The 13,893-nt window shown below is 29.9% G+C and overlaps 1 protein-coding gene across 10 annotated transcripts in view; it reads left to right on the forward strand.

Moving 5' to 3' along the window:
- LOC132919374 (RNA-binding protein Musashi homolog Rbp6) overlaps positions 1 to 13,893 on the forward strand; it is a 376,780-nt gene that overhangs the window by 312,685 nt on the left and 50,202 nt on the right. For all 10 annotated transcript variants that reach the window (XM_060980942.1, XM_060980943.1, XM_060980946.1 and 7 more), the window contains one exon: positions 12,539 to 12,621. In XM_060980942.1, the coding sequence (XP_060836925.1) occupies positions 12,539 to 12,621 (83 nt within the window). The remainder of the gene's footprint in view (positions 1 to 12,538; positions 12,622 to 13,893) is intronic.

The following is a 13,893-nucleotide window of genomic DNA, read 5'->3' on the forward strand; positions in this document are numbered from 1 at the left end:
GTGTTTCATTGTATTTCGGTATTTCATTAAATGTTATCTATCGTCCGCACCGGACACACTTTTAGTTGTCAAAACTCTTCGAGGACGTTGTATATATTCTGTAGAAAAAAATACCGTTCGTGGGTGCGAAATATAAAATGCACCCTTCTTACCAAAAATATATCTATATATTTATATATATATATATATACAGATATATTTGTATAGAGAAATAGTGAAAGGGAGTGAGTGAGAGAGGATGAGAGAGAGAGTGGAAAGGAATGAGACAGAAGCAGTGAGGTTCGATTGACGACAGCTGCAAGTATCATTTCATTCCAAAAAATAAATTGAATTATGTCAATTTAACGTCATTTACAGACAATACAGACTTTTTGCAATATCTCAATGACATTTCATGATATAATTGCAATTTGGAGTCTACCGTAAAACGTAATCTTATTAGATAAAAATAAAATATTTGTTTTCTTTTTATTATCGATACGAGACACAATTCATTCATAGGTATTTAATTAGTTTTAGCCAGCAGATATTACTTTTTGCGTAAAACGATTGAATATCTATGAATAGTAAGTTTCGATATAATAATATTATAGTTTGATTTAAATCACAATAATTTCAGTATATTATATTATTACTCGATAATCAATATTTAATATATAATCATTATGTGAATACATACCAAATAATATCATTATATTATATAAGATATACCAGTAATAATATTTTTAACTATAAATAATTATAAGTATTGGATAGAAATATTACAAAAGTTTAATTTTAAAACCAAATTTTTAATTAACAACCATTGGAAGTTGTTCATGCGTATTTACTAAATTTCAAAATCAAATAGAACATATATAAAAGCGAAATACGTTATCATGTTGATGTATTCATGATTTATGAACAGTTGGCTCAAAACTTAAAGCCTGAGATTATATCATCTATAATAAAAGGGTTAGAAGTGGGAGTGCTGCTGAAAATTTAAACGTTTATTTGACCTACATACGGGAAAAGTTATTACACGAGTAAGACTCGTCCAGTTACATTTAAATAGTTAATGCGGATACCCTTTAAAACCATCGTTTTTGTCCATTCCTTTCATTAATATTATCATTTGACTATTTTCCAATTTTCCATTAAATTTCCAATTTCCCCCAAAACATAATGTTTTTAATATAAAATGTATAATTTTACCTATTTATTTTTAAGACAATTTAATGGAATATACCTCATACAAATAATTGAACTATATTGAACTATTATTATATCCACAAGAACATTTATCTTGAAATTCAATAAGACACATATACTCGTAACAACCTCATAATGGCCGAAGGAGATTTCCCTCATCACTAATTATTTAAGTAAATATAATACGCAGTGAATTAATAATATTATTAATTATAATTGGTAGCCTGGGAAATTAATTATAGTACATAATATCAATTAATGGTAATTGGTTAACATAAGATATTTGATAGGGTTGCAAAAGATACACGAGGATTCCCATCTTTCCCTATTGTCCGTTGTTAATCGTAATTTCGTATATTTACTTAAAAATTAAAATAAATTATTATTTTATTATTACAAAATTAAATTAAATTAATTTATAAAAATCTAGATAGTTTAATTAAAACATATTCATTTGGAAAAATAAAATATTCATCACTAAGATATTTTTTCAATTGTTTTTTCGATTATTGTAATAAATATTTTTAATAATAATAATGTATCATAGTTTTTTTATTGTAAATAGGTAGGTGTAAAAACAAATAAGTAAATAATAAATTTTACATTTTATTTAATTTTATTAAAGTACTCATTTTATATAATTTTTGTTTATTTTTATTTTAGTAAGCGTTTTATATCAAGAAAATATTGACAGAAATAAATGTAACGGTATTATAATTAAATTAAAGCAGTTGTTGTTTATGTGTAAATGTATAATACGATTTTTTATCCATCATATAATATTATTTACTAAATTTGAACCAGCACTTGTACATTTTCGATTTCATTGTCTATAATATTGTTATTTATTCCCACTATATACAAATCTTATGGTTTATTTAACGAAAATTGTATTCATAAATATTTACTGTTCAGACTATATAATTCGAAAGACAATACATTAAAAAACTACAAGCAGAATGTGATTAGTATTATATATTAAGTGTATAAGTATTCAAACAAATATCTGCTGAATAATTCGATAAATGCATATTTACATAAAACACACAATTTCTATACTATATTATGGATTTGTACTTACCAACTAACATATTATCTGCGTATAATAACAATAATGTTGGCCGATTATTTACTTAACACTACGACTTTAGATTTAAAGTTGCATATTGTGCTGGAATATTGAAAACTATTAGTACGCGGGACACACAAAAGGTTAGGATGATGGAAGGAGGGTGGGGCACTTACATTAATGTACTGGGCCTGCTTGGCGAAGGGAGTAATAATTATTATTCAGCGTATGGGTGGAAGGTAAGTTAATGAGCCGCGGTGGGTGATGGCTGTGCAGAGGAGGTTCACGATATATCGCATCCGGTTTACTTTAGCTTCCGGAGAACTCGTATCGTAGGTTACTATAACATTATTGAGAGTCGCCAAATGAAATCATAACAATAGAAAATACAGATCGTTTCATATAAATAAGAAATAAAGTAAAATTACTTTAAAGTTTAAATAAACTTAAAGCTTAAGTATATAAAACGATTGAAAGACATACTTTGGATGAATTTCAGTCGATTTCAGGAATACATTTTAGTAACCTTACACAGCCCTACTATTAATGTATTATATATAAGATTTTCTGTAAAGGTTCAACGTATTATTTTACGTTTGTATTTTTTTATCATGAACATTTGGTCATCGTCCATTTTTGTTGTAGTTGTTATCGTTTAAACGTACAATGTAATATGGTACTTTGATGAATTAAATTGGCTATGGTTTAATTTGTTAATTGTTGTATGGAAATTGTGTTTTATAATTGTTTAATATATTTACGTTGCAGTTGAAACTCTTAAGAATTAAATTAGAAATATTGTTTCGAAACATTTAAACATTCAGTGTAGCTATTTTCTGTAATATGTTTGTTCATATTACGTAAAAATAAACGTGATACAAAAAAAGTCGATTTGTTTTTTTATTCATATCTTTGATTTTTAAATTTTGGCACATATGTAACATATTATATTATAAGTACTAATAGATTATTGTGTTGTATTATTTATATAAAATCGTATAACGTATTTTTACCCGAAGACTTTTATATTTAATGTACGTACGAGTATTGGGCGTTGTGTGTGAAATTATAGAATATTATTAATTGAAATATTAAAAATATTTGTACAATACGATGAATCTAAAATTGTTTTTTTATACAATTTTTGACCATCATTAAGGTGGTGTTATGGTTATTAAAATAAGAAAAAAACCTAAAATTAATATAGATTAGTCGTGGAGCTATAAATTATTATTATGCTTGGATTAAATAATTGTGTAAAACCATAGAAATATACGGTTGAAAAAATAAGACCTGTAGCGCTCGTTTCTGTTTCGTTTTTAAATTAAAAATCGTCTACATAAAATAACTTCAATGATTCGGTTGGGCTAAAGAAAAGAAACGAAATAAGAACAGACAAAAAATTGCTTTCGTTAAAGAAAATCTGAAAAAGAAAACTATTTGGATGACCTCTTCACAACCTGACGAGGTCTTGGTACTGACCATTCGTATGTAACGGGACAACATATTATACGCGACTGATGGTAGTGGGAGAGGGAAACGCAATTCTTGGAATTCGTTTAAACGGTTTTATGGAATTCGAGGTTTGAGAGCCAACCCTACATTCATTTATATATGCCACGAGCTTGTGTTTTCGACAAAAATATACTATACGTTCCTGTTGATGTTTCTACGTATAAAACTACAAGAACCACGCGTAATGCAATGCGTGAGACGACTGCTGTTCAATCATTGTTGGGATGATATTTATTTTTTAAACATCTTTATGATACCCGGACCACTTAATATTCGTTAAATTTGTTTTTAGTTAATGCGATGTCGGCCGTTGGTATATGGCCATAAAGTGTGGAGAAAACAATCGTAAAATCCAAATCGCAGGTGTGCTGCGATATTCGTAGCGGATCGATGGTGCCGCGAACGGATGGATTAATATACCGCATGTCCGTCGTGTATACGTACATAAAAAATCGACCCCGCAAACTTTAATTCCGACTTTGTAGCCACGCGCATCCCTGAATATTTAATTCGGTTTATGCTCTTATACCGTGTTTATTTCTGTTTTTTTTTTTATTTTTTTACGACGGAAAATTCCGTGTCACGCCGCGGGAACGTTTTATTTCAATATGTATATATATTATTATTTCCTCTCTTATTTATATAAACCTTACAGACTCTATAAAACACAAACCCCCCATGTTCCTTGTCATCCTCACCAGAAAAGCCAATAAAAACCTCTGTCACCCGTCTTCTCCGCACCAAACTGCCAAAGTCGCTCTCTTAACGCCTCGTCGTGCAACTGACATCCACAACTTTGATTCTTACTCCTAAATAATTGCCCTCACACCACGTTTTCGCCCCTTTATCTTTTTGATGGCATTATAAAACGAAAAAAAAACATAAAAATATAAATGCATAAATCAACAATTCACAACGATGCACTCAAACAGACGCGCATCGCATTGTAGAATTATAAATCTGTTTTACTGAAATTATTTAATATTATATTCTTTTTCATTCTCGTATATCGTATAATATAATACTTTATCAGTGATCGATCTGAGGAGAGGGTGGGCTTACCATTCTACTTATTTTTAAGTGTTCATCTTTAATCCATTCACTCGTTTTTTCTATATGAATATCTAAGAAAATTCGAAATAATATTAACGTGCATCATCGTACAGCTTTTCATTAAATCAATTATGTACAAGGTACAACTATACATAATTTTCGTAATAAACAAAATATTTAATTTTGTTTTTCAATATTTTTTTTATAGAACTAAAAATATATACGTTTCTTTGATATTTTATAATATACCTATATTATTAAAGCACCATAATAACGAATAATACCGTGAATTTAAATTTGTAAATTCAATAATATAAAAACGTCTTCGTTACGCATATATTGTTGTTCCTTTGAAGTGTTTTGTCTTACATTTATCTTTTTGTCACGATTTCACACTTTTCGCAGAGCCGTGTTCATCGAGCGTTTATTGCGACGTAATCGTTGTACCTATCGTTTATATCGTTTTTATCGTTCGGTTTAATGGGATATTGTACACAGACACTCGTATTATTGTCGAACATTTTGATTTTAAACACGTCTTATATTGTTATGATATTATGCACAGTGCTCATAGTATTTCGTGAATATTGCAATAAATACAACATATAAGTGAAACATAAATTTATCTTTTGTATAGGTACCTGTCCTTAATATATACTTATTTTTAAATGCACATTATTAGAGCCCTGCGTATTATAATACTGTGTCGATGTCAGTGGATGGTTTGGAATTTAGTTCGCCAAACGGAAGCTGCATTAATGTAAATAATAATAATAATATATATAATCATGTGCATTATGGGCATGCGTAATACCTTCAGATAATATAACATTTTATATTATTGTTATACATTCCGTGTTTCTTTAAAAAGGTTTTAAGACACTCTTTCGTAGACGGTCACTGACATTTTACTTACACACTCTCTCACTCTCAGACATACACACATTTATACAAACCCCCGAGAGTATAATTTATAAATGTGTAAGCCTCGCGCCCTGTTACCCTACATCGACGAAACCTAACCCTAATTGGGCCATATGAATGTAAAACACGGACTCAACACGCCAAGCACTCATCCGGCCGTTATTTAAATTGCCCGACAGTATACGCACACGCGTGTGCCAAACTGCGATTCCCGTAGGGTTTAGTGGTGGAGTGTAAAGCATTTGTGATGACGGTGCGGTCGTAAAAGATACATAATATTATATAATATATATCTATATAAACATAGGAGGACGCACGTTGCGTCGACGCAGTATTATGGCTACTGCATATATATATAATTATATAAAGGTACCTATACGTTTACCTGGTTAAGGCGATATAAGTAAAATGGTAACCATGTGATAATATGTATATAGCACACACGTGCGCTCGCTCGCATATTATAGTTGCGATGTTTTATTTAAAAGGTTACGATTAAAAACACGGTCGTCGACAACTGTGATACAAATATATAATATGTATATAAATAGGTAAGGTTTCGTTTACTACGCTATTAACTACCTATATAATAGTACCTATATGTTTATTGAACATACAGCGGTGGTAGTAGAAATAATAATTATCACGCACACGCATTCAGGCACGAAAGGCCGCCGCCGCCCCTTAAATAAGCACTTCGAACCTCTCCGAAAAAGTTCGGCCCGCGTGCGGCCAAACGATGATCGATGGTGGTGAGACCGGTGGTGGAAGGTGTAGAGCGCGTGCTATCGTCGTTTCCGGGGGGACCCAAACATTCGTGCATTACAAGTTCGCGTTTCCGAAATCTTTACCGTGACCGGCGCGTGTAATAATAATATGACCGCCGTAGTATGCATAATATATTATAGATGTATCGTATTAATTTATAATATGTGCACCTGTGTAGCGTATAGTATATATATATTACAAATTACGACCGGACTCGACTTCAAACCCTTTCGAAACATATACAAATTATAGGTATTATTATTATTATAATTGTGGGTGTTCGTTACCGTCGTTTGCCCGTATGGTCGTTCGGGTAGACGGGTTAGGGGTTGATTGGGACAAGAATGTTTTTACCGAGAAACCCGCATCGTTTTCGTTATGAAATCAAAAACCTCTGGTGTCCTAGCTATATAATTTATATAATAATAAAATATCATCTATCGTTTTTATTGTTTTTCAGCACTTTCAAAATATACGATGGTTATACATATTTCACCTAAAACATCTTAATTATATAATACGAGTGCATTGAGTAAAAAATTGCATTTTACCGTTAAATTAATTATGTGCATATGACTAAAAAGCTAGAACCGTTGTGCGTGGTACCCAAACTTACATTATTTCTATACTTGTCTAAAATCCGGAAATTATTATATAATTATTTTAATAGAAAATATAACCAGGAATGAATAAAAACAAAAATGACTTTGCTTACTTATTTTTACATTATAATATTTTAATTTTGTCTATTAGGTTTAAACTGCTTATAAACCGATGAGATGAAATGTATGTCTAATATTTATAGGTTATATTTTTATTGAATTAGTAACTCGAGCAAAGTGTTATAATCTTATCCATTTCTTTCTTTTCACTATAGGCTATTATGAGTATAATATATGAGATCTTGTACAATAATGAAATACATTTTGGAAGATTTTCCCCAATCCACCGAGAGCCCCGTTGTAATTTCGTACGTTTTGGGCCATTGTTGTCCACTTATTATCTCTCGCCATAGCTATACTGGCACCAGCACCACTTCTATTGCCACCACAGCTACCACAACCACCTTCACTATCACAACCCCTTCTAAGCGTTAAACGTTCTTATTAAAACCACAAGCATAGTCGCACCCATTGTCCCGAACGGTTAATTCTTCGACTTTTATTGCCACGACTCAGCTATACCTATATATACGCGACAATAGTTTATTTTCATCAGCTCAGGCGATTAATCGGCGTCGTTTACCTCCCGCATAGAATTTCTCGAATAATCGTCCGTCCGGTACGTTTCATCCCTTTTCCTTTACCTATCCCGTCCACTTAAACTTAACCAAACACAATGACTACCTTTGCCGTTAGACTATACTCGGCGTGCGACAGACATCAGACTGCGTTTAATATAATACCTACCCCTATAATAAAATGCCACCTGCATTTTTTTTTATCGTTAGACATTTCTTACATTGTTTGTATGATAATCGTTTCGTTGATCGAATTTGCGGGTATATCGTGTTAAGCGATCTTTAACATTAACGCATTTGCAAATAAATTAATAAAAACGCACACAAATTTACCGAGAACATCTCTGTACAAGTATTGTGTTTAAGAAAAAAATAATATATATATTTGTTTTAGTAAATAATTCTCTATTACGGATGCATATATATATAATATATAGACTTGGTGCCACATTCTATGTATTAAGTAAACACAATTATTATTTCAGTAAAATAATACCCCGTTGTTTCTCGCTAAAGGTATTATAATGTTTATATATATAATTATTTTGCCAGTTTGATGTGATCGTTTTACTTCTGAATGACTATCCCGTTTTAGTAAAAGATGTATCAATAGATTCCTTGAGACTCAGAAAGTGTTTAAAGCTTATTTTTTAAGCATTGGTTGAATCTGTCTTCATTTTTTTTTGTATTTACGTAAACAATTTGTCTAGGACGGGAAAATAGAAAATTATTAATTAATTAAAATTATTCATTGTAATTACCGAGTTGGTATTAAATATTTAAACTAAAGAAATACGAAAATCGGTAGAGAAATTAGTTTTAAAAAGTTAAGTTGGGTAATACAGCTAATTCCCGTTTATTGTAATTTTCGAAAATCGTTTTTTTTTTTTTTTTAATTTTCAAAGTTTATCTTATGTAAATGATATCACAAATATCAAAATATTTTCACACTAATACTGAAATATATATTTTCATTCATCTTATATAATATAATGTTTATAATATATTGTTTGGTGTAATTTTCACAAAAAAAAAAAATTATGCATATAATTTTAGGTTTTATTATTTAGCAATATTATTTGTTATAAATTGTTAAGTAGGCAGCAATTAATAATTTAAATACATTTACCTATGTACGATAACGGTGTTATAATATTATTTTGAGTTATGCACATAATATTATCCATTATATATGTTTGACATAATATATAGTATTAATATTATTGGGTATAGATTATAACTCAACCGGATTTCTGTTAAAAATGCACATTTTAATATGTATTTGTAGGAAGGCATCTATATAAAAAAATATAAAGTACCTACATAATGTTATGTTACAAATAGACTTAGCGTTATAAGTTATGTACTTACAGTTAACAAATTTTTAATTGCTTTAGTATTGTTAGTTAGTAAATTAAAAGAGAAAAAAATGAAGTTCTTAGTTGTGGAATCAAAGGTTGGTTGAGTTCTATGTTTCTAGTACATAATTTCCTGTTAACATCTATGGGAAAAATTCTTGCTTTGGTAATGGGAAAAGTATAATATTGAAAGAAATTTACACTTCATATTTTTTTTTTTTTGCACCGTTCGAAAGCCTCTGAGAATGGTTTCAATGAGTGTTTAATATCCTTTAGAGCGCAACTTTTAACTAGTGCCTTGTATGACGTCTGGATCAATTTTAATCCGAAACGAATTGCGTCAAAAACCAAATAAAACGAAAATCCTTTGAGTTTTTCTTTTCATTTATTCTTTTAATAAAATCCTTTGAGACTATCGCAATAAATCGTTTGTCGGAAAACTCTTTACAAATGCAAGCCTGAAATATTACATACAACGCGCCTTTTCATGTGTAAAAATAAACATTTTATGTGTAATGAATTTTTTTTAAATGTGATCCCTTTATCTTTATTCACAGTTCAATAATTACGATTATGAAATTGTATGATACTATATTATTTTGATGGAATACGGTTTAGACGACGGCGAAAATATACATTTTCCATCCCCTTCGATTTGAATCTATATTTAATTTTTAGTTTTACCTGCAGAATAACTTTAAATTCACTGTTTTATTCATTTTTAGACATAATTATATAGATATATTGAAAGGTCATCTATATATATATATATATGGACGTGCCTATGTTTGTTTTATCCGTCAACCGTATTTTCTTCAACCATTTGCCATTAGTTTGGAAACATATATACATACATATTTAAAATATTCATCAAAGTCACTGCCATTAAACGATCGAAAGAACAGCATTAAACGAACTTCAAAGGATCGTCTGTGCACCCGTTGTATATTAAGTCGTTAAACGGAAACGATAAAAAATCCCAAACCAAAGGCCACAGCATACACAATATAATAATAAAATATCGCACGGCTTGCAGCTAAACACCAACGAAGTGGTGCCTAATTTTAGTAACATAATATGGATTCGTTACAAAACTAGTGGAGAGGAATTAACACATGATATATAGGTACGCAAGTTTTGTAACTGAAAATTCAAACGATCTTGTGTACAATTTATAATACAATTATAACTGTGCACCGAATATATTATATTATATTGCACACGTTTGCACGCCCTCGGTTTTGTAACACAAAAAATAAAACAACAACAGAGACAAATTAGTGTTTTCTCTGAGACTCCTATTCAAATAAAATGTATAATATGTGTGATATAAGTGATATAGGGGTAAGAATGTAAGACGTGAGTTGTTGTAAGGATGGTGTGGAAGACGGGGCAATACGTAAAACTTAATTACACTTGGAACCAAACCAAATATATGAAGAAACGTGCGCGAGAACTCCATGCTCCGTGACTGACTAATAACAAGTTATGTCTATTGGTTAACGAGGTTGTGGTGCAAAACGAGATTAGCTAAATAAGTTTAATTGCCAAAACTCGGTCGCTGTATTTGCACACGGGTGTTCTGAATTCGCATTACGACCACGTACATGCGTTTAGACGGCGTTGCAAGTCGTAGCATATAACTCAAACCACCATTCCACGAAATCAATAATAATAAGTAATGACACAGAGCATACGTATTACGTAAGTTTGCTAAATTTCCTAAATTCAATAGTTGAACATGTAAATAATACCTGCAAAATATTATGTGTTAAATAATAATGCGATACCATCATAAATTTAGTCGTGTGATCGATTTAAGTGGAAATGTAATATTTTATTATAATATACCTTAATTAGTGTACTAATAATTTGTACAACACGCTACTTAATTTTTATAACGAATAACGAAATGTGTTGTAGATTTCAATCTATAACAGACTATAATATTTTATCAACATTACTGTAAACTTTGCATGAGGTTTGAACTTAACGTTGTCGTCGTATCCAAATCGTACTATATTATACACCGCCGGAGTATCGCCCGAAGTTCAACCTACGTCACTATAAAATTAAATGTTATTTATTATTTTATAAACACAGTTATTTTTATTTTCGAAAAAAATGTTTGTGTAAATATTTCTTTAGCTATAGTAATAATACGCCGTCGAAGGTACGGAAAAATCAAATAACATACCGTGTTCTATACCTACTTAATAATTGTTTAATATTTAGCATAGCGACCATGCATATATTTTTTTTTTTTTTTTGTTTATATAAAAGCATTATCTCGTCCGAAGTAATATTAATAATAATATTCTAAAAGCCACCTGGGGTAGTGCAGTGTAGCGTTAGTTACCGTAGACCGTAGTAAGTTCACCAGAATCGAATTCAATGCAGTTGTGCTGTTTATTTGCCTATCCAACTCGCCGGCGTACCATAAAAATTCAATAAAATATTACGAAAATAATATACATATATTTTTTTAAATTATAATTGGTATTAAACTATTATCGACCACAGTATTGTTATTATTACAATCACATTTTTATTTTTTTAATATAATTTTACAAAAACGTACATTGTATAGTTTAATATTATATTAAGTTAATGATTAATGTATTGATGTCGAGTATTCGGAACACTCGCATAATATCAATAGTCTTGTTATTATTATTATTATTATTCTATATTACAGCAGCGTTCCAACGCCGTTGCATCACGCACACAGCTCTTAACGCGGATAATATAAGCCACTTAGCTAATTTACATCGAACGCGTAGGGTCGCAATATTCGTGACTTAATTTATATGGTGTATAACGACAATTCAATTAACCACTTTATCGTCGGTGTTGTGGGAATACAACGAGAACCCGAGATTACTGCCGTTCGTATATTATTATAATATAATATACTCCGCCGTGGTAAAATTGGAATAATTAATTAATATCGATTATTGTTATTATTATTATTACTACTACAATTATAATTGTGATGTAGTGTGTTCGAGGCGTGCAACTTTTGAGCTGTCGCAGCGATTCATCCGGACCCAATCCTGTGACCTGTCGCCGCTTTTATGATCGTATATGTTGATCACTTGTCTGGAAATATAATATTATAAGTCACACTTTTATTTGTTAGTTTTACCTTTATAAATATTATCACGTGGTATTATGGTACGCGAGCTTTTTTAGGTGTGGTATAATTGAGACGTTAAAATATTATGAATAAATAACGTCCAAAATAGATTTGATATATGAACGCCACACGCCGAACATTTTTATTATTTATATACACCTTACCTACCACCATGTTTTACAATTAACTATTATTCAATCATTATTAATGCACATCTAACATACTTTCTTATATTTATATATATAAGAGTTTTTTATTAATTTTATACATTTTTTTTACAGGTTTCGGTTTCGTGACTTTCCACTCGGAAGATGTAGTAGATAAGGTCTGCGAAATACATTTCCATGAAATCAACAGTAAAATGGTGAGTTTTCTATTAAATTTACCACAATAATATTATCAGATTATAATATTAGAGATGCAAACCTTACTAGTAATTTTTTTCTAATTTGTATTCATTAGATTATTGCCGTTATTTATTCCATCACCATACTTACTATTATGATCTAAGTTCATTGAATTATGTAATAATTATGTACACATGAAATTACCATTATACGATGAAAAATGAATAAATTTATAATTATCTGGATTTGGATTAATTTTAATAGTATATTTCAAAAATATTTTTTAATATTATTATTATTTATTACTTACATATTATATTAATGACACGTGTTTTAAAATATAAATCAACGTAATTTAAATCATAATAATAATGTAAATTATCTTTTCCATAATTATCTGCATCTCTAATATTATTATATCTCACCATCATACCTTAATTTTCCCGGGGTGGAAATTATTAAATAGTACATTAGATTCTTGTAGTGTAATAGATACCGTATATAATTATTTCATTACACTGCGTAGAAACAAAACGCTGATTACATACACATTAGGACGGTATGGTATAATGCAGAGCATCACATGTTCTACGTCACCAATTAACGATAGTATATGCTATTTCAATGCATACGATATAATATTAAAAAAAATTTTTATTGAAAATTCAATATTTTATAAAATAATTAAAATATTTCAAATTATTTAAAATATCCTTTGGTATTAGTAAGAATGCACACATTTGTTTGCAAAATGTAATTCTACTTGCATATCATACAATATAAACCCTGTTATTAAAACTTTTCTCTGTATCTAAAATATCAAAATATCTGTGCGCATGATACACTTCACGTTGTACGTTGCATTTTATTCTTTACAACATACTACCTACTTATATTTTCTAGATTTAATTGCGCTTTCTGTACCGTTAGGTGAATGAATATATGCGACACAAATACCGAGTGTTGTTTTTTTGTATCTTCCGGTTTCCGTTCTTTTTGAAAAAATTGTAACTCAACAAGCGTTTTATACGTAGTTGGATAATAATTTAACATATAATAATACACGTATTTTTCTACCTCAGGGATGTTGACGTAAAATGTATCTAATTTGCGTGCAGTACAATACACCGCATAGCCGTCATCGTAGTTACTTTTATCACAGTAAATAATTTCCGTCCGACTTTTAAAATAATTGTTCATGTGGTTATACGCGAGAAAAGATAAAACGAACTGCATATTGCAGTACATTTGTTGAGTAATTGTACTTCACTGAAACTAGAATCCTCAAC

Source organism: Rhopalosiphum padi, chromosome 2 (genome assembly GCF_020882245.1).
Source record: "Rhopalosiphum padi isolate XX-2018 chromosome 2, ASM2088224v1, whole genome shotgun sequence".
Classification (NCBI taxonomy): domain Eukaryota; kingdom Metazoa; phylum Arthropoda; class Insecta; order Hemiptera; family Aphididae; genus Rhopalosiphum; species Rhopalosiphum padi.